The 22738-nt window shown below is 44.1% G+C and overlaps 1 protein-coding gene across 1 annotated transcript in view; it reads left to right on the top strand.

The window, feature by feature from the left end:
* Positions 1–13800: 13800 nt before the first annotated feature.
* LOC126260281 (cilia- and flagella-associated protein 251-like) overlaps positions 13801–22738 on the top strand; it is a 152763-nt gene continuing 143825 nt past the window's right edge. The window contains exons 1-2 of the mRNA XM_049957606.1: positions 13801–13828; positions 20036–20149. Coding sequence (XP_049813563.1) covers positions 13801–13828; positions 20036–20149 — 142 coding nt within the window. The remainder of the gene's footprint in view (positions 13829–20035; positions 20150–22738) is intronic.

The raw sequence follows: 22738 nt of genomic DNA on the forward strand, positions 1-22738 counted from the left end.
CCGAACTGTTTCACTTTATGATAATAATATTTGCATTATCAGTCTTTGCCATAATAAAGTACAACAACCTCAAAAATTAATCTGTGATAAAGCACAATATGTACACCATTGGCCATTAAAATTGCTAGATTACGAAGATGACGTGCTACAGACGCGAAATTTAACCGACAGGAGGAAGATGCTGTGATATGCAAATTATTAGCTTTACAGAGCATTCATACAAGGCTAGCGCCGGAGGCAACACCTACAACATGCTGACATGAGGAAAGTTTCCAACCGATTTCTCATACACAAACAGCAGTTGACCGGCGTTGCATGGTGAAACGTTGTTGTGATGCCTCGCGTAAGGAGGAGAAATGCATACCATCACGTTTCCGACTATGATAAAGGTCGGATTGTAGTCTATCGCGGTTGTGGTTTATCGTATCGCGATATTGCTGCTCACGTTGGTTGAGATCCAATGACTGTTAGCAGAATATGGAATCGGTGGGTTCAGGAGGGTAATACGGAACGCCGTGCTGGATCCCAACGGCCTCGTATCACCAGCAGTCAAGATAACAGGCATCTTATCCGCATGGCTGTAAGGGATTGCGCAGTCGCGTCTCAATCCCTGAGTCGACAGATGGGGACGTTTCCAAGACAAGAACCATCTGCACGAACAGTTCGACGACGTTTGCAGCAGCATGGACTATCAGCTCGGAGACAATGGCTGCGGTTTCCCTTGACGCTGCATCACAGACAGGAGCGCCTGCGATGGTGTACTCAACATCGAACCTGGGTGCACGAATAGGAAAACGCCATTTTTTCGGATGAATCCAGGTTCTGTTCACAGCATCATGATGGACGCATCCGTGTTTGGCGACATCGCGGTGAACGCACATTGGAAGCGTGTATTGGTCATCGCCATACTGGGGTATCACCCAGCGTGATGGTATGGGGTGCCATTGCTTACACGTCTCGGTCACCTCTTGTTCGCATTGACGGCACTCTGAACAGTGGACGTTAAATTTCAGATGTGTTACGATTCGTGGCTCTACCCTTCATTCGATCCCTGCGAAACCCTACATTTCAGCAGGATAATGCACGACCGCATGTTGCAGGTCCTGTACGGGCCTTTCTGGATGCAGAAAATGTTCGACTGCTGCCATGGCCAGCACATTCTCCAGATCTCTCACCAATTGAAAACGTCTGGTCAATTGTGGCCGAGCAACTGGCTCGTCACATTACGCCAGTCACTACTCTTGATGAACTGTGGTATCGTGTTGAACCTGCATGGGCAGCTGTATCTGTACACGCCATCTACCCTCTGTTTGACTCAATGCCCAGGCGTACCAAGGCCGTTATTACGGCCAGAGGTGATTGTTCTGGGTACTGATTCCTCAGGATCTATGCACCCAAATTGCGTGAAAATGTAATCACATGTCATTTCTAGTATAATATATTTGTCCAATGAATACCTGTTTATCATCTGCATTTCTTCTTGGTGTAGTAATTTTAAAGGCCTGTAGTGTAATTAATTTTATTGTCACCTTACTATAACCGGTGAAGGATGTGAAGGATAGTCCTTAACATTTCTGCCATCACACTGTCACGTAAATTCACGTAACCTGTGGTAAGGGACACATCATCGTTTTATTACTTAAATAATTATTAAAATTTAACTGATTAAAAGTCGCGCGGGACTAGCTGAGTGGTCTAAGGCGCTGCAGTGATGGACTGTGCAGCTGGTCCCGGCTGAGGTTCGAGTCCTCCCTCGGGCATGGGTGTATGTGTTAGTCCTTAGGATAATTTAGGTTAAGCATTGTGTTAGCTTAGGGACTGATGTCCTTAGCAGTTAAGTCCCATAAGATTTCACACACATTTGAACATTTGGTTAAAAACAACTTTCGAAGCTCATTTGTGTCCAGGAATATATTCAGGATCTTTATCTGATATGTAGTTATACACATGATCATCGGATCTGTACAAGTCGTCCCTGAAAGGCATTTTCCTGTCATGAACCCGCACACATTACTACTACTACTATTACTACTCCTACTGTTACTCCTCCTCCCAATACTATTACTACTACTACTACCAGACGTGTTTGTGGCACCTAACAGCGTTTATAAGCACACATCCCGACCAATTTGCTATTAGTGAGAATCTAAAATTAGAGACAGAACTGCCATTTCTCGGTTTATTGTGGAAATATCAACTGATATGAATAAAGCAAACCACGTACCATATTTTACATGTAACACTTCTTTTTATCATCAACTGTTACTTACCACTGTTTACAGCCGAGGCCTTCATATTACTTTCTCAAGGTGCACATTAGAACGAATAAATCTGTCTGGATAGCGACAAATTTCAACACATAGTCTCCATGACACACGCAGCGAATAGGTCTCACGACAGTCTAAAGGAACCATGGGGACATTTTTCATGTCCACCGGACAATTATATTAATAAAGCCACAAGATGGCAAACATCAGTAAATTTTAAGGTCTTTACGTTCAAATTTCGGTTGCAGACACCCCGTTGTGTAGGGGTGCTGGTTTCTCCCTCGCTCACTGACTTGGCGCTGCAGCAGGTTAGCCAACCTTGACACCAGGAGGTTGTGCCGGCCTGGTGGCTGGAAGCCTCTCAAACCGTCTTTACTGCCACCACCACTAAAGCTGACGATAGGAACCTTCGTTAAGATTTCATCGGATTTCTCTAATTAGTACTCGCTAGGGACTGGACGATTTATCGATAGTATTTTATGGTATTTCCATGTATGTTTCTTTTCCTACAGCGAAATAGCTGCGTGCTTGGTAATCCAGAATTTCTTTCCAATTCCGTAACAAAACTGCCTCGTATTTATTCTATTTTAGACAAATAAAGTACTTAGGTAGTATGCCTATTAGTGTTGTTTAAACGTATAAACAAGAAAGATTCTACTAGATTTTAAGCTCACTTAGCGACGAGAAATATTTATGATTGTACGAGCTTTTTATCTTCGAGAGAGAGCCTCCCTTGGTATTTATCGGGATTATTGCGGGCATTTGGTCCATGAAGCACAGAAATACTGGAACTTCGAGTCACTAACCATCACCACTTTATTCCTATAGGGACAAAAGAGTTTTGAATCACCCCAGTTCCCAGAACTGCTGAAGACAGACGTCGACTTGGGTACTGTATCACAGAGACAGTCCCTTTGATAGTTCAGAGGTGTCACTAACCCCGCCCAAAGATGTAAACAACCCCGCATGAACAGCGCCTATTAGACGGAGGAGGTCCGACAGCTGATCAGTTCCAGTCATTCCACCAGGAAGGAGGTACACGGCTTGTCTGTAGTTCAACCATGCCTAGACGGTCAATACCGCGGGTCGATCCCGTCCGCATTGTTACTTTGTGCCAGGAAGGGCTCTCAACAATGGAAGTGTACATGTTGTTTGTACATGGAGGAGATACAGAGAGACAGGAACTGTCGATGACATGCCTCGCTCAGGCCGCCCAAGGGCTACAACAGCAGTGGATGACCGCAACCTGCGGAGGAACCCTGACAGCTACGCCACCATGTTAAATAATGCTTTTCGTGCAGCCACAGGACGTCGTGTTACAAATCAAACTGTGCTCAATAGGCTGCATGATGCGCAACTTCACTCCCGACGTCCATGGCTAGGTCCATCTTTGCAACCACAGCACCATGCGGCGCGGTACAGATGGGCCCAACAACATGTCGAACGGACCGCTCAGGATTGGCATCACGTTCTCTTCGCCGATGAATGTCGCATATCCCTTCAACCTGACAATCGTCGGAGACGTGTTTGGAGGCAACCCACTCAGGCTGAACGCCTTAGACACACTGTCCAGCGAGTGCAGCAAGGTGGAGGTTCCCTGCTGTTGCTGGGTGGCATTATGTGGGGCTGACGTACGTCGCCGGTGGTCATAGAAGGTGCCATAACCGCTGTACGATATGTGAATGCTATCCTCGGACCGATAGTGCAACCATATCGGCAGCATATTGGCGAGGCATTCGTCTTCATGGGCGACAATTCGCACCCCCATCGTGCACATCTTGTGAACGACTTCCTTCAGGATAACGACATCGCTCGACTAGAGTGGTCAGCATGTTCTATAGACATATACACTATCGAACATGGCTGGGATAGACTGAAAAGGGCTGTTTGTGGACGACGTGACCCACCAACCACTGAGGGATCTACGCCGAATCGCCGTTGAGGTGTGGGACAATGTGGACCAACAATGCCTTGATGGACTTGTGGACAGTTTGCCACGAGGAATACAGGTAATGCGTCAATGCAAGAGGACGTGATACTGGGTATTATAGGTACCGCTGTGTACAGCAATCTGGACCAGCACCGCTGAAGCTCTCACTGTATCGTGTAGCAACACACAATGTGTGGTTTTCATGAGCAATAAAAAGGGCGGAAATGATGTTTATGCTGATCTCTATTCCGATTTTCTTTACAGGTTCCGGAACTCTCGGAACCGATGCCGTGCAAAACTTTTTTTAGTGTGTGTATGTAGTGTTGGCAGAAGAGCCAACACCGTGTTGCTAGAGGAGGCCGAAATACACGCGTTTAAGCTCACGCAGACTGGCGTGAGGTCTGGAACAATTAAAGGAGTTGTGTCTAATAAATAAAGAACGTAGTGGCTTGAATACTTAACTTTAATCCATAATTGGTGTACATCGCTCTTGACGGTACTCTAATAACAATCTCAATATAAACTGGTAATGGCGCCTTGCTAGGTCGTAGCAAATGACGTAGCTGAAGGCTATGCTAACTATCGTCTCGGCAAATGAGAGCGTATTTGTCAGTGAACCTTTCCTAGCAAAGTCGGCTGTACAACTGGGGCGAGTGCTAGGACGTCTCTCTAGACCTGCCGTGTGGCGGCGCTCGGTCTGCAATCACTGACAGTGGCGACACGCGAGTCCGACGTATACTAACGGACCGCGGCCGATTTAAAGGCTACCACCTAGCAAGTGCGGTGTCTGGCGGTGACACCACAGTGTATATGAACGCGTTTGCTACGCTGAACCGTCGTAACTGTGTCTGACGTCCTGTCACGAATAAGTACGGATTTGTCAAGACGCCATTGTGAGCCCGGAAAGAGCATAAATTCTGCGCCGAAACCACGCGCGTTGGAAACAATTCTGTCCGTGCAGGCGGCCTACGACGCTAGGCCAGTAACGCATGCTGGGAGGTGCTCGGCGGTCGCCGTGTACTGAACCCGCAGCTCGTCAACATTCCGGGATAGCGCCAACTCGCACCATTACTCGAACGACGCGGCTGCGTATAAGCCTGTAATCTTTACAGATGCTAATATCACGTATTTTGAGCGCCCCAAACTCAAATAGCTTCGAATTTGCCTAAACATTGTATTGATAGAAATTTTTTATTGTGGGAAAGAGAATGAGTGTCGGCGGTAAAAGTTAGCCAAAATAAGCTCTCATTTTGCAAAATGCGTGCTGTGTTATGAGACACAGTCAGTAGCACTTACGTCGTGCGCGAGAAGTGAATTAGGTGTCGATAGATTTCAGCGTATAATTAACAAACAACATACATTGCCATTGAAAACATTTTCTACTGTAAGCAGTACAGTTCCTTCAATAAATATGACACATCAACAGAAGTCAGTAGCCAGGGTAGAGCATACTAAGTTTTTGGGTGTGCATGTAGATGAGAATCTTTATTGGAAAATTCATATTTTGGATTCCTAAAGTGACTAGGTTCAACAACTTTTGCAATCACAATAATTCCTAGTTTTGAGGATATAGAAGTTAGCAAGGTAACACTCTTTGCATACTTTCACTCTCTGATGTCATACGGAATAATATTTTGGGGTAACTCAACATTTAGGTAAGAACTATTCACTGCTCAAAAGAAAGTGGTTAGAATAATGTGTGGGGGCTCGTAGTCGCACATCTTGTAGGCATCTCTTTAAAAGGTTAGGAATTCTTACAACAGCCTCACAGTACCTTTACTCAGCGGTGAAATTTATTCTCAACAACATGCACCATTTTAACAACAACAGTGGCATTCATGATTATAATACCATGAACCATGGACCTTGCCGTTGGAGGGGAGGCTTGCGTGCCTCAGCGATACAGATGGCCGTACTGTAGATGCAACCACAACGCAGGGGTATCTGTTGAGAGGCCAGACAAACGTGTGGTTCCTGAAGAGGGGCAGCAGCCTTTTCAGTAGTTGCAGGGGCAACAGTCTGGATGATTGACTGATCTTGCCTTGTAACATTAACCATAACGGCCTTGCTGTGCTGGTACTGCGAACGGCTGAAAGCAAGGGGAAACTACAGCCGTAATTTTTCCCGAGGACATGCAGCTTTACTGTATGATTAAATGATGATGGCGTCCTCTTGGGTAAAATATTCCGGAGGTAAAATAGTCCCCCATTCGGATCTCCGGGCGGGGACTACTCAAGAGGACGTCGTTATCAGGAGAAAGAAAACTGGCATTCTACGGATCGGAGCGTGGAATGTCAGATCCCTTACTCGGGCAGGTAGGTTAGAAAATTTAAAAAGGGAAATGGATAGGTTAAAGTTAGATATAGTGGGAATTAGTGAAGTTCGGTGGCAGGAAGAACAAGACTTCTGGTCAGGTGACTACAGGGTTATAAACACAAAATCAAATAGCGGTAATGCAGGAGTAGGTTTAATAATGAATAGGAACATAGGAATGCGGGTAAGCTACTACAAACAGCATAGTGAACGCATTATTGTGGCCAAGATAGATACGAAGCCCACACCTACTACAGTAGTACAAGTTTATATGCCAAGTAGCTCTGCAGATGACGAAGAAATTCAAGAAATGTATGATGAAATAAAAGAAATTATTCAGATAGTGAAGGGAGACGAAAATTTAATAGTCATGGGTGACTGGAATTCGAGTGTAGGAAAAGGGAGAGAAGGAAACATAGTAGGTGAATATGGATTGGGGCTAAGAAATGAAAGAGGAAGCCGCCTGGTAGAATTTTGCACAGAGTATAACTTAATCATAGCTAACACTTTAAGAATCATGAAAGAAGGTTGTTTACCTGGAAGAACCCCCAGAGATACTAATAGGTATCAGATAGATTATATAATGGTAAGACAGAGATTTAGGAACCAGGTTTTAAATTGTAAGACATTTCCAGGGGCAGATGTGGATTCTGACCACAATCTAATGGTTATGAACTGCAGATTGAAACTGAAGAACCTGCAAAAAGGTGGGAATTTAAGGAGATGGGACCTGGATAAACTGAAAGAACCAGAGGTTGTAGAGAGTTTCAGGGAGAGCATAACGGAACAATTGACAGGAATGGGGGAAAGAAAAACAGTAGAAGAAGAATGGGTAGCTCTGAGGGATGAAGTAGTGAAGGCAGCAGAGGATCAAGTAGGTAAAAAGACGAGGGCTAATAGAAATCCTTGGGTAACAGAAGAAATATTGAATTTAATTGATGAAAGGAGAAAATATAAAAATGCAGTAAATGAAGCAGGCAAAAGGGAATACAAACGTCTCAAACATGAGATCGACAGGAAGTGCAAAATGGCTAAGCAGGGATGGATAGAGGACAAATGTAAGGATGTAGAGGCTTGTCTCACTAGGGGTAAGATAGATACTGCCTACAGGAAAATTAAAGAGACCTTTGGAGAGAAGAGAACCACTTCTATGAATATCAAGAGCTCAGATGGCAACCCAGTTCTAAGCAAAGAAGGGAAGGCAGAAAGGTGGAAGGAGTATATAGAGGCTTTATACAAGGGCGATGTACTTGAGGACAATATTATGGAAATGGAAGAGGATGTAGATGAAGATGAAATAGGAGATAAGATACTGTGTGAAGAGTTTGACAGAGCACTGAAAGACTTGAGTCGAAACAAGGCCCCGGGAATAGACAACATTCCATTAGAACTACTGATGGCCTTGGGAGAGCCAGTCGTGCCAAAACTCTACCATCTGGTGAGCACGATGTATGAGACAGGCGAAATACCCACAGACTTCAAGAAGAATATAATGATTCCAATATCAAAGAAAGCAGGTTTTGACAGATGTGAAAATTACCGAACTATCAGTTTAATAAGTCACAGCTGCAAAATACTAACTCGAATTCTTTACAGACGAATGGAAAAACTGGTAGAAGCGGACCTCGGGGAAGATCAGTTTGGATTCCGTAGAAATGTTGGAACACGTGAGGCAATACTAACCTTACGACTTATCTTAGAACAAAGATTAAGAAAAGGCAAACCTACGTTTCTAGCATTTGTAGACTTAGAGAAAGCTTTTGACAACGTTAACTGGAATACTCTCTTTCAAATTCTGAAGGTGGCAGGGGTAAAATACAGGGAGCGAAAGGCTATTTACAATTTGTACAGAAACCAGATGGCAGTTATAAGAGTCGAGGGGCATGAAAGGGAAGCAGTGGTTGGGAAGGGAGTGAGACAGGGTTGTAGCCTCTGCCCGATGCTATTCAATCTGTATATTGAGCAAGCAGCAAAGGAAACAAAAGAAAAATTCGTAGTAGGTATTAAAATTCATGGAGAAGAAGTAAAAACTTTGAGGTTCGCCGATGACATTGTAATTCTGTCAGAGATAGCAAAGGACTTGGAAGAGCAGTTGAACGGAATGGACAGTGTCTTGAAAGGAGGATATAAGATGAACATCAACAAAAGCAAAACGAGGATAATGGAATGTAGTCAAATTAAATCGGGTGATGCTGAGGGGATTAGATTAGGAAATGAGACACTTAAAGTAGTAAAGGAGTTTTGCTGTTTAGGGAGTAAAATAACTGATGATGGTCGAAGTAGAGAGGATATAGAATGTAGACTGGCAATGGCAAGGAAATCGTTTCTGAAGAAGAGAAATTTGTTAACATCGAGTATAGATTTAAGTGTCAGGAAGTCGTTTCTGAAAGTATTTGTATGGAGTGTAGCCATGTATGGAAGTGAAACATGGATGATAACCAGTTTGGACAAGAAGAGAATAGAAGCTTTCGAAATGTGGTGGTACAGAAGAATGCTGAAGATAAGGTGGGTAGATCACGTAACTAATGAGGAGGTATTGAATAGGATTGGGGTGAAGAGAAGTTTGTGGCACAAGTTGACTAGAAGAAAGGATCGGTTGGTAGGACATGTTTTGAGGCATCAAGGGATCACAAATTTAGCATTGGAGGGCAGCGTGGAGGGTAAAAATCGTAGAGGGAGACAAAGAGATCAATACACTAAGCAGATTCAGAAGGATGTAGGTTGCAGTAGGTACTGGGAGATGAAGAAGGTTGCACAGGATAGAGTAACATGGAGAGCTGCATCAAACCAGTGTCAGGACTGAAGACCACAACAACAACAACAATACCAGAAGAAGGAAATACTTACACTATCCTCTAATCAACCTATCTTTGGCACACAATAGGGTAAAATATGCTGCTGTAAAACTTTTCGATAAATTACCAGACGAAACAAAATTCTGACAGGCAGCAGTAACACTTAAAAATAGATTGAAACCATATTTCCGTGACAACTCCTTCTATTCCACAAGTAAATTCTTGAATGGAAATAAATGAATCTGTAGGTACAATATATGCATTTTCTGCCATTTAAGGGAATGGGGTAGGTAATAAAAATTTTAAGCTTTTTTTTTAAAGAAAGAACTTCATTCATGTGTGCGTTTCTTGTACATTTATACACTTGACATGTTCCACATGATGACGGTTACCATGAGACTGATCAATGGATGGCGTAAGTTAAATTCGCTGTATATGTTTCTGTAATTCATCTGTTTTTCACGATAAAAACTATTTTGGGTAAAACAAAGTGTTTTCTATGACACTACACGTTGAATGTTCAAATGTGTGTGAATTCCTAAGGGACCAAACTGCTGAGGTCATCGGTCCCTAGTCTTACACACTACTTAAACTAACTTACGCTAAGGACAACACACACACCCATGCCGAGGGAGGACTCGAACGTCCCGCGGGAGGGGCCGCGCAGTCCGTGACATGGACTACACGTTGAAATCCCATTTTGTTGACTATAGGCGTGCGCTAAACAGGAGGACAAAAGTGTACAATATACAATAGCACAAGGCATCAGCTTAGCAGTGGAAGAAGAGGTGGAAAATTATTAAAATACAGAATGACAGAAACCGTAGCGTGAAGAATTCTGTATGTAGTAGTCACGTTGAGCTGAAAGGATTAGGACGGCATTAAGGCAATCAAAAGTCTGATGAGGAAGAGCAGGTAAAAGAGAAAGAGAGAGACAGAGTTTAGCCGGCCGCGGTGGGTGTGCGGTTCTAGGCGCTCCAGTCAGGAGCCGCGCTGCTGCTACGGTCGCAGGTTCGAATCCTGCCTCGTTCGTGGGTGTGTGTGATGTTCCTAGGTTAGTTACGTTGAAGTAGTTCTAAGTTCTAGGGGACTGATGACCACAGCAGTTGAGTCCCATAGTGCTCAGAGCCATTTAGAGACAGAGTTAGTTCCAGGAACAAAACTGCAGAACCACAGTTGAGGCAGACATTGAAGGACATTTCGTATTAGTCAGAATGTAGCGCTGGCAGTGCAGTGCTTCAGACTAGCAGTGCTGCAAACGCTGTCAAACCAACTGGAAATGCGTGCGTCACTGAGCAGAGACCTCGACACACCCCCCGCACACAGTTCATTCAGCGCTCAATTCCCTTGGTTGCTACACATCCGCCCCTACGTACAACACACACTCTTACGCCTCACTGGCGTGCCCCCGTGACCTTCATAGGCCAATTTAGCTTTGTTCCACGACGGCAGGTCTGTGGCGTCTAACAGCGAGAATCCGCAAGCGCACTCGCGTCAAAGCGGCATGTAAAATTTCGCCTCGCCTCAGCTGCATGTCTTTTATTGTGTGAAAGCTGGTTTCGAGACGAAAAGTTCATTTTTATGTTTTATCTGCCCTGAAGAAAGAGTAGTCATGGGACACCAATATGCACGTACACCGATGGCTGCTATATTGCATTTACAAAGTGTGAAAGGGTAGTGCATTGGCGGAGCTGTCATTGCAATCCAGTGATTAATGTGAAAAGGTTTCCAACGTGATTATGGATACATAACGGGACTTAAATGTTATTTGCAGAGTATCCATGTAGACATAGATGTACGAGGGTCACTCCAAAAGAAATGCACACTATTTTTTTAAAAATCTATCTTTTATTCTACATCTTTGAAAGTTTTACAGAGTGTAGATACATCCTTTAGGAACAATACTTTCATTTCTCCACATAATTTCCATCCCTCTCAACTGCCTTACGCCCTCTTGGAACCAGCGCCTCTATACACGCACGGTAAAATTCTAGACCGACCTGTTGGAGCCACTGTTTGCCAGCGTGCACAAGGGAGTCATCATCTTCAAACCTTGTTCCATGAAGAGAGTCTTTCAGTTTCCCAAAGAGATAATAGTCACATGGAGCCAGGTCAGGACTGTAAGGCGGGTGTTTCAGTGTTGTCCATCCGAGTTTTGTGACCGATTCCATGGTTTTTTGATTGGCGTATAGCCGTGCATTGTCGTGCAACAGCAAAACATCCTGCTTTTGCCGGTGTGGTCGAACACGACTCAGGCGAGCTTGAAGTTTCTTCAGTGTCGTCACGTATGCATCAGAATTTATGGTGGTTCCACTTGGCATGATGTCCACAAGCAAGAGTTCTTCGGAATCGAAAAACACCATAGACATAACTTTTCCAGCAGAAGGTGAGGTTTCGAATTTTTTTTTTTTTTTTCCCTTGGGTGAATTTGCACGATACCACTCCTTTGATTGCCTCTTCGTCTCTGGTGGAAAATGATGGAGCCATGTTTCATCGCCTGTCACAATTCTTCCAATAAATTCATCTCCACCATTCTCGTACTGTTCCAAAAGTTCGCTGCATACCGTTTTTCTTGTTTCTTTGTGAGCCACTGTCAAAAAAAAAAAAAAAAAAAAAAAAAAGAAATGGTTCAAATGGCTCTGAGCACTATGGGACTTAACTTTTAAGGTCATCAGTCCCCTAGAACTTAGAACTACTTAAACCTAATTAACCTAAGAACATCACACACATCCATGCCCGAGGCAGGATTCGAACCTGCGACCATAGCGGTCGGGCGGGTCCAGACTGTAGCGCCTAGAACCGTTCGGCCACCGTGGCATCCTGGTAACCCACCTGGCACAAACTTTTTTAACGCCGACACTTTCAGTATTCTGCGAACACTTCCTTCCCCTATCCCACCGTAGCGTGACAATTCGTCCACTGTGATGCGTCTGTCAGTAGTCACCAATTGGTTAACTCTCTGCACATTGTCTGGAGTGTGTGCAGTACGAGGCCTGCCGCTGCGAGGACAATCCTCAATATTGCCGTGCCCGCTTTCATCACGTAACCTGCTTGCCCACCGACTAACTGTACTGCGATCGACAGCAGCATCTCCAACCTCTTGTGGATGTTATCCACTGTTTCGTTTTCACAGCACAGGAATCTATGATGGCACGTTACTTCTGACGAACGTCAAGTGTAGCAGCCAACTTGAAAACATGCTGTGACGGCGCCACTCACGGGAAAAGATTAAGTTTGAAAACAAACGGGGAGGATGTACCTACACACTGTAAAACTTTCACACATGCAGAATAAAAACTGTATTTTTGCAAAAATAGTGTGCATTTCTTTTGGAGTGACCCTCGTAGATGGAATTAACGGACTCTGAACGCGGAACGGTATTTGGAGCTAGACACATGGAACATTTCATTTCGGATAACGGTAGGGAACTGAATATTCTGATATCCACAGTGTCAAGAGTGTGTCGAGAATACCACTTTTTAGGCTTTACCTCTGACCACGAAAAGGCATTCGCCGACGCCCTTCACTTAATGACCGACAGCAGTGGCGTTTGAATATGGTTGTCAGTGCCAACAGAGAAGTAACACTGCTCGAAATAACTACTGAAATTAGTGTGGGACGTACGACGAACGTATCCGTTAGGACAGTGCGGAGAAATTTGGCGTTAATGGGCCAGACGACGCGAGTGGCTTGCTAATAGCACGATATCGTCTGCGGCGCGTCTCCTGGACTCGTGGCCATATCGATTGGACGCTAGACTACTGAAAACTCGCGACGTGGTCAGATGAGTCCCGATTTCATCTGGTAAGAGCTTATAGTAGGCTTCGAGTGCGGGACAGACCTCGCGATGCCATGGACCCAAGCTGTCAACTAGGCACTGTGCGAGCGGTATGGGCTCCACAGTGGTGTGGGCTTTGTTTACATGGGATGGACTGCGTCCTCTGTAGCAACGGCTACGTGGAGACCATTTTCAGCCATTCGTGGACTTCATGTTCTCAAGCAACAATATTTTTATGGATGTCAATGAACCATATCACTGGGGCACGACTGTTTGACATTGGCTCGAGGAACATTCTGGACAATTCGAACGTATGATTTGGTCACCAGGTCGCCCGCCACTGAAGACACATAACCCCATCGAATATTTATGGGACATGATCGAGAGGTCAACTCGGGCACAAAATCGAGCACCAGCGACACTTTTTCAATTATGGATGCTTTAGAGGCAGCATGGTTCAACATATCTGCAGCGGACTTCCAACAACTTGTTGAGTTCATGCCACCTCCAGCTGCTTCACTACACCAGGTAAATAAGCAGATATCCCACAACTTTTGTCTCTTTAGTGTAGAGCTCACACACAAGGAAAATGTAGAGTAGAGATCAGCTCCTTATACTATCCAACTACCCAAAGACAATATCAGATTTCTTTGTTTAAAATGTAATACAGTAACGTAACTTACGAAGTGTCGTATACTAAAAACCAGTGAATTTGCCATGCTAACACTGAAAGATACTGACACAGGTAAACAGACTAGCTATTGCGAGCTGTCTGGCAGGTACGTTACCAATAATTTGGTTGGACAAGCTATTGATACCAGACGTCGGCTTTGACCTGTGAGGTAATGATGTGTCGTTTGATGACATACACGCTCTGCAACAGAAAATGCGCTGTGGTATGGTAATGTGGGAATTACCTGTGATTAACTTCTGTCCCGAAATTACCCTCGACACATAACCATCCTTAAGAAACACTACTGTAATATGTGCACAACCAACTATATAAACGCGAATTAACAAAGCGTCAGGCGCTACTACCGAATCCTAAGTGGCAAACTTGTGATAAGCCGGCCGAAGTGGCCGTGCGGTTAAAGGCGCTGCAGTCTGGAACCGCAAGACCGCTACGGTCGCAGGTTCGAATCCTGCCTCGGGCATGGATGTTTGTGATGTTCTTAGGTTAGTTAGATTTAACTAGTTCTAAGTTCTAGGGGACTAATGACCTCAGCAGTTGAGTCCCATAGTGCTCAGAGCCATTTGAACCAAACTTGTGATAAGACAATAAACAACGTCTAAGATCCCACATAAAAAGACCAAAATATCTTACGTGATGAAGGTATACTAATTTACACAAAATGGCAATGGATTTATTCAAAAAATTGTGCATGTAATTTGACATGTAAACAGAATAAAAGTTGGCATGAAAGGGTAGAACTCTGTGCACAACACGTTCTATTGTTTGAAGTGAGGTTTGTACGCCATTCGTGAGAGTAATATATGTAACACATTCTAGGAAACTCAGCAACTGTTTAAAATGATTTCAAATCATATTACTGAAAAGTTCATTTTAAGAATTCGAAAAACAACACGAAAAAATCAAGAGATATCAAGTTTGTTTTTGCTAATGCAGACATTTTCAATTTGAGAAACTTTTTTATTTAGTATAATCATTTTACAACATTCATTTAGGTAGAAACAGAAAGTAATTTGAGGGAATGAACATGGGAAATTGTTTATTCCTAAGAGAAGATTTAGCAGCAGCTGGGAATTTATAACGATCTTCTGTAACAACCTGTAATGCAAATTGTTTCTTAGTTTCGTGTTTTGTCAGAATGTTATTGTGGTCCTGAAAAAGTCTGACATTTCTTTATGCAACATCATTCACAACAACCATCTCTTCAAGTTTTTGAATTGCACTTTTGCAAAGGGAATCCTCTTTCATGTTGAAGGGTCTTTGTGGAGAAAATCGGTACCGATACAAAACATCGAGAAGAAATTTTTCGTAAGAGGCGTTAAAAAACAAGAAAAGTCAGTATTCATAAAAGAAGAAAAATCATTTTTGTGCGTAGTGTACCTTTTCACTTGGTTTTCGTCTTTTCTTGTTTTTCATCTTCAGCCTTTCCTGATTACAGGGTAACTTGAGCTATTTGTCTTGAACTTTTTTGGAACATTGTCATCAAAGAAAGCTGATGTCACTCTTTCTGAAGCAAACTGTAAGTACCAGAGGTCATCCGAATTTTTTGCACTAATTACTTTATCATTATCTTGATAGTTTATCAGTTGACCCATTAGTAGGAAATCATGGTAAGGTGCCTTAACTGCTTCTATCAACAGAAATTAGGCTCGGACGTACACGCGTGCATATTCTTGTTTACGATTTTTTTTTTATATGAGATAAACGAAAATTGTATTGAAATCTGTATAACTCGAACGCATATGCGACATTTGTCATCCACCCTGAGCTACTTACAGCTTCTGGTATACGAACCAATATCCCATTCTTTGGAATGCAGCCAAGAAACAACATCGTGAACGTCAGCAGCTCTTGGCAGTCATGTCGCGGTTGTTTCTGAGTAGAAAGTTGGTCTAGTTTTGACCAAATGATTCTAAATTTCTTGAAAATTTCTTTGTCTTTGCCACATGTTGCCCCCATCGGCGAGTCGGAAGAGATCCTCAAAACCAATTCAAAAATGTGATGACGGCAAGCGAGGAATAACACGTCACGACTCAGCAATTTTTCTAGAATTGTACAGCTGCCATTAACTCGACCTACGTTGCTTGCTGCCGTATCACTGCAAAGTGACTGATTGTTGTCAGCCGTATCCCTTGTTCCCTCCTGTTTGGTAAACAGCATGCCTACTACAGCCATCTATACTTACACTTTCAATAAAATTATGATACTCATCATAATTACAATATTAGGATTAAACAGGGTTATTAAAAATAAGTATATCTAATAATAATACTTTGCTTAGTAATAATAATAACAATAATAATATAGATAAACTGCATAACAAAATTCACAAAGAATAAGTCCGAAATTTCATGGTCCATGAAGGTCGTCTTATACTTGCGGACTAAATTCTAATGTTACACATATCGCCTTTTCGTTGATGGAACAATATAGGGAGATCTGAGCTAAAGTTTTAAAAAGTTTAAAAATTAGGACCACCCTAGGCAGCACGCGTAGCGTCGGTGGCAAGCGGTGTGTGTGTGTGTGTGTGTGTGTGTGCGTGTGTGTGTGTGTGCGTGTGTAGGAGCGTAGGCAGGAGGGCGCATGTTTACTGAAGGAAAGAAATTTTTGTGGTAACTTGACTATGGGATCAAATTGCTGAGGTCATCGGTCCCTAGACTTACACACTACTTAACCTAACTTAAACTAACTTACGCCGAGGACAGCACACACACCCATGCCCGAGGGAGAACTCAAAACTGACAGTGGAAGCCACGCGAATGGTGACAAGGCGCTCAGACCGCAAAGCTACCCCGCGCGGCTGCTGAAGGAAAGAAAAATTTTCAGTTGCCTACTTCATTGTGTTTCGGGTCGATTTATATTTAAATTTTTTTGCACTTTCTAAAGCAGCCTGTGTTCTTATTCACGGTTCAGGCTATCTCCATACCTAATTTCATCAAAATCGGTTCAGCAGTTTAATCGCGAAAACGTAACAGGGGAAATTACTTTAACATTTTTGATGCTGGTATCAACGTATTGATTACGTCACGTAGGCACTACTGCACAAATATTCGTGCTGCCTCTAATTGTTCTGTAATTAAGAATACAAATTTTAGAAAATTACGTGACAGGAAGGAACTGTTAAGTTTTCAAAAAATACAAATCATGTCACTGTATTGTCAAGAACTAATTAACGTTAGCTTTTCGTAATTTAACAGGTCCTTCTTTCACAGTTCTAAGTAGAAAACAAAAAAGTTCTTTTGTAAGTGAAACGTAGATCTGTAAGCAGCGAGCAGTTAACACATGATGGCATCTCCACGTCTCATTTTCAACATGCACCTGCTGCTCGACACATTGAGTTCCGCGGCCACAATGGTTATTGGGCTTGCGGTGCGAGCAATTACGACATACATAGGGTGAGACAGGTGCCACTACCGGTGTACTGTTATGCAACTCGCAATGTTATGTCTGGCCTCCAAAACCACTGTGGAGATTTTCATATTCTCTCGATCGCTACGCGCAAACTATTAGTCCTACAGAAATACAAGAACTGCTCCTTTTTGTAGGAAATTTAATGTAGTTATATTCTGTACAGGGATACGTTGTTGCCAGAAGCCGTAGTTTTTTAGTTATTCAAGAGACACGTACAAAAGTGACGTCCAAAAGAAACCCCCATTCCCACAGTCAACCCTCACCGATCACGATTTCTACTATGTTCCTATTACGCCACTGGCTTAGTCGAGCACTTACAAATTGTAAATTTTACGTTTGTATAAGTGTTACCTAACAATTTTGAGAATTTTAACAGCAGAAAGTAAATAGCTACACCGTTGCAGTCGTCAGGCATTCTGACGAAGTAAGTACTGTGCTTGTAAGGGTTCTTTTTGGATCGAGTTGTCTACTTCATCAGTTTTAGCATAATACACTCCTGGAAATGGAAAAAACAACACATTGACACCGGTGTGTCAGACCCACCATACTTGCTCCGGACACTGCGACAGGGCTGTACAAGCAATGATCACACGCACGGCACAGCGGACACACCAGGAACCGCGGTGTTGGCCGTCGAATGGCGCTAGCTGCGCAGCATTTGTGCACCGCCGCCGTCAGTGTCAGCCAGTTTGCCGTGGCATACGGAGCTCCATCGCAGTCTTTAACACTGGTAGCATGCCGCGACAGCGTGGACGTGAACCGTATGTGCAGTTGACGGACTTAGAGCGAGGGCGTATAGTGGGCATGCGGGAGGCCGGGTGGACGTACCGCCGAATTGCTCAACACGTGGGGCGTGAGGTCTCCACAGTACATCGATGTTGTCGCCAGTGGTCGGCGGAAGGTGCACGTGCCCGTCGACCTGGGACCGGACCGCAGCGACGCACGGATGCACGCCAAGACCGTAGGATCCTACGCAGTGCCGTAGGGGACCGCACCGCCACTTCCCAGCAAATTAGGGACACTGTTGCTCCTGCGGTATCGGCGAGGACCATTCGCAACCGTCTCCATGAAGCTGGGCTACGGTCCCGCACACCGTTAGGCCGTCTTCCGCTCACGCCCCAACATCGTGCAGCCCGCCTCCAGTGGTGTCGCGACAGGCGTGAATGGAGGGACGAATGGAGACGTGTCGTCTTCAGCGATGAGAGTCGCTTCTGCCTTGGTGCCAATGATGGTCGTATGCGTGTTTGGCGCCGTGCAGGTGAGCGCCACAATCAGGACTGCATACGACCGAGGCACACAGGGCCAACACCCGGCATCGTGGTGTGGGGAGCGATCTCCTACACTGGCCGTACTTCACTGTTGATCGTCGATGGGACACTGAATAGTGCACGGTACATCCAAACCGTCATCGAACCCATCGTTCTACCATTCCTAGAGCGGCAAGGGAACTTGCTGTTCCAACAGGACAATGCACGTCCGCATGTATCCCGTGCCACCCAACATGCTCTAGAAGGTGTAAGTCAACTACCCTGGCCAGCAAGATCTCCGGATCTGTCCCCCATTGAGCATGTTTGGGACTGGATGAAGCGTCGTCTCACGCGGTCTGCACGTCCAGCACGAACGCTGGTCCAACTGAGGCGCCAGGTGGAAATGGCATGGCAAGCCGTTCCACAGGACTACATCCAGCATCTCTACGATCGTCTCCATGGGAGAATAGCAGCCTGCATTGCTGCGAAAGGTGGATATACACTGTACTAGTGCCGACATTGTGAATGCTCTGTTGCCTGTGTCTATGTGCCTGTGGTTCTGTCAGTGTGATCATGTGATGTATCTGACCCCAGGAATGTGTCAATAAAGTTTCCCCTTCCTGGGACAATGAATTCACGGTGTTCTTATTTCAATTTCCAGGAGTGTATTTGGAAAACTCTTTTTTCTGTCATTACTCTCGTTTATATGTGTTGATACGTGGGGAGACGACGGCGCCAGTTGCTTTCTCCGTTCGATTCACCCTGATCGATTGTTTCCCTCTGGCGTTGCTTATCTTTGCCTCGTTGGCCGGTGGTGGTGCTGGTGGGCTGGCGGGCAGACTGGGTTTTGGCTTCTGAACGGCCGGTACGTGTCGCTGCTCAGAGAGTGAAACTTGTGTTTGAGTGGAGTTAGCTGGATTCGACCGGTGTATGTGGCTCGGAGTGCGGAATCGGGCCTGTTATTGCAAGTTCTTGAGGCGCGACTAGGCCATGGTTCAAATGATTCAAATCGCTCTGAGCACTATGGGACTTAACTTCTGAGGTCATCAGTCTCCTAGAATTTAGAAATACTTAAACCTAACTAACCTAAGGACATCTCACACATCTATGCCCGAGGCAGGATTCGAACCTCGACCGTAGCCGTCGCGCGGTTCCAGACTGTAGCGCCTGGGCCGTGGTCTTCTACACAGAACGCTGAGCAATGTGTTATTCATTTTGGCTAGTGGAGTTGGACTATGTACCACGCAGCTGTCTATTGAAGAAGTAGACATTCTAGCTTTCTAGTTTTGCACTCGGGCCTACCCGTGTTATCACTAGCTTCTACCTTTTCTTATGGGCGTTAATATTGTATTGGAACTGCGACGTACTGGTGTAATAATATTCTGCTTTGTCTTATCGTTGCCCTTTTAAAACTAGTCTGTTTGTGCTGGGGCAAATTTACATATTTTGAAATTTGAGGTCTACAGTTAATTCTTTTAACCATTTTTAATTTACCCTTGTCTTGATGTGATCTATCTTTGCAGAATTTTAAGTTACTATATTCTGGGGCTGTTAACATTGTTTCTTTTGGCTGTGACTGTGTGTTTGCGCTTTTCTGTTGCAGCACTGCAGCGGGCACCTAGTTCATGTCTAAATCGATGTCCGGAGTACAACGCCTTGGCCGACCAGTACCAGAGGGAACGGGAGGTTCTTTTGGCCGCGGGGAAAATGGCAACAGGTACGGCGGCCACTGAGTTCTTCGGGTTGCAGTGAGTCGGGACCTTGCATTAAGTTAAGTTTCCTCTGGATTGGGACGCCAAGGAGTCTGTTCCCTTTGCTATACTGCTTATATATTTATCTTCAAAACCATAAAGGAAGGAGACCAGTGTTTTGAATTGTACCTTACCTGCAGCGAGAGTTGAACTTATGTACATGTTGAAGAGAAATACTTGACGGGTAGCGGAAATTGGAAATTATGTGAATTGTCCTATTGCGCTTGCCAAGGTGACCTATTTAAAAGAAACTTATTTCACCTTTATTATTCAAGTGCCCTTGTTAAATGAAACTGATTTTACCTTTTATTATTGAAGTGCTTACAGTTAGTATAGAAGTTCTTGTATGCACCTAATGCAATTTAGAAAGTGTAATGTATTTTTCTGACTTGTGAATAAAAGACACTTGTAGAAAATTTTTGGTAAATACTGTGTGTGCCCTTTGGGTTAACCTGTTGATCAGTAATACATTAGTTGTATCTTGCAAGTCCTCTGTACTTATTATTTCACTTGTCACCGTTTGCATGTAAACACGACGTTGCACGTGTGAAACTATAATGTTAATGAAGTAGCCGACTATGCTTGTGACGTAATAACCCAATCAATATATAATGCGCATACATAGGGGCAGAAATCCATTCCAGTACGATTATGCCATAGGTGGTAAATCATTGGAAGCGGTAACGACCGTAAAATACTTAGGAGTTACTATCCGGAGCGATCTGAAGTGGAATGATCACATAAAACAAATAGTGGGAAAAGCAGGCGCCAGGTTGAGATTCATAGGAAGAATTCTAAGAAAATGTGACTCATCGACGAAAGAAGTAGCTTACAAAACGCTTGTTCGTCCGATTCTTGAGTATTGCTCATCAGTATGGGACCCTTACCAGGTTGGATTAATAGAAGAGATAGACATGATCCAGTGAAAAGCAGCGCGATTCGTCATGGGGACATTTAGTCAGCGCGAGAGCGTTACGGAGATGCTGAACAAGCTCCAGTGGCGGACACTTCAAGAAAGGCGTTACGCAATACGGAGAGGTTTATTATCGAAATTACGAGAGAGCACATTCCGGGAAGAGATGGGCAACATATTACTACCGCCCACATATATCTCGCGTAATGATCACAACGAAAAGATCCGAGAAATTAGAGCAAATACGGAGACTTACAAGCAGTCGTTCTTCCCACGCACAATTCATGAATGGAACAGGGAAGGGGGGATCAGATAGTGGTACAATAAGTACCCTCCGCCACACACCGTAAGGTGGCTCGCGGAGTATAGATGTAGATGTAGATGTAGAATAGAGAACCAAAAAGGTCGAATATAGGGAATACTTCGTATAGTCGGAAATTTTTGTCAGTAGTAGGATGGAATGCGTTTGTAGATCACTATTCTACCTTTTTATTGGCTCAGTCGAAAACCTGTACAAAATTTAATGTAATTAATGTGTTTAATTACATTAAATTTTCTACAGAAGGGCCTCTTCATTTTTTCTGTAGGACTAATAGTTTTAGCGCAGCGAGCAAGAGAATATAAGAATTTGAAGGCCAGACATAACACTACATCTTGCATAAAGTAACAGCCGTAGGGGCAGCTGAATCGTCTGCGTTTAACAGCGAAAAGATGTTGCGTCGGAGGTACTTACATCACTAAGACAACTTACTGTTGGAAACAGACTAACTCGTGGTTTCCATTCACCGTTGTGCACAAAATTAACTCCTTGCACACAATGGTTGTCGACTCCATTGTTCCACTGTCTAGATGTGACCGATTGCGAGTGACGGCTAGTGTCTGTATGTGTTGCGCACCAAGGAAAGAAAACGTGCCAAAATCAATGACTCAGGATTGAAGACCATGTTCTGACGTTTAAGTGAAAATAATTCCCTCAGGAAGAGATCAGTTACTTACAAACATTAATAAAATGTACAACATATACTGGTGGAAAATATCGCAACGCCAAAAGAAATTTCAGGAATACGTATGTCTAGGTAACATGTCTATGTGATTAACATTGCAAGATCACAGGTTAATGCAAGCGCGAGACAATTGGGTTGGGTTGTTTGCGGAAGGAGACCAGACAGCGAGGTCATCAGTCTCATTAGATTAGGCAAAGAAGGGGAAGGAATTCGGCTGTGCCCTTTCAAAGGAACCATCCCGGCATTTGACTGGAGTGATTTTAGGCAAATCACAAGCGCGACCCAAGTCATTGCAAATGTGAAATGATAGTACATTATTAACCGGTGCAGCCGCCATAAAGTTGAATGCAAGCATGCAAAGTTGCGTGCATTGTATCGTGCAGGTCCAAATGTTAATTTGTGGAATGGAGTTCCATGTCTGTTGCACTTGGTCAGCCTATAGAGGGACGATTAGTACTGATTGTGGATGATGCTAGAATTGTCGTCCGATGATGCCCCACGTGTGTTCGATTAGAGACAGATCTGGTGATCGAGCTGGCCAAGGCAATTCGTCGATACTCTGTAGAGCACGTTGGGTTACAATACTGGTATGTGGACGAGCGTTATCCTGTTGGAAAACACCCTCCGGAATCCTGTAT

Source organism: Schistocerca nitens, chromosome 5, assembly GCF_023898315.1.
Source record: "Schistocerca nitens isolate TAMUIC-IGC-003100 chromosome 5, iqSchNite1.1, whole genome shotgun sequence".
Classification (NCBI taxonomy): domain Eukaryota; kingdom Metazoa; phylum Arthropoda; class Insecta; order Orthoptera; family Acrididae; genus Schistocerca; species Schistocerca nitens.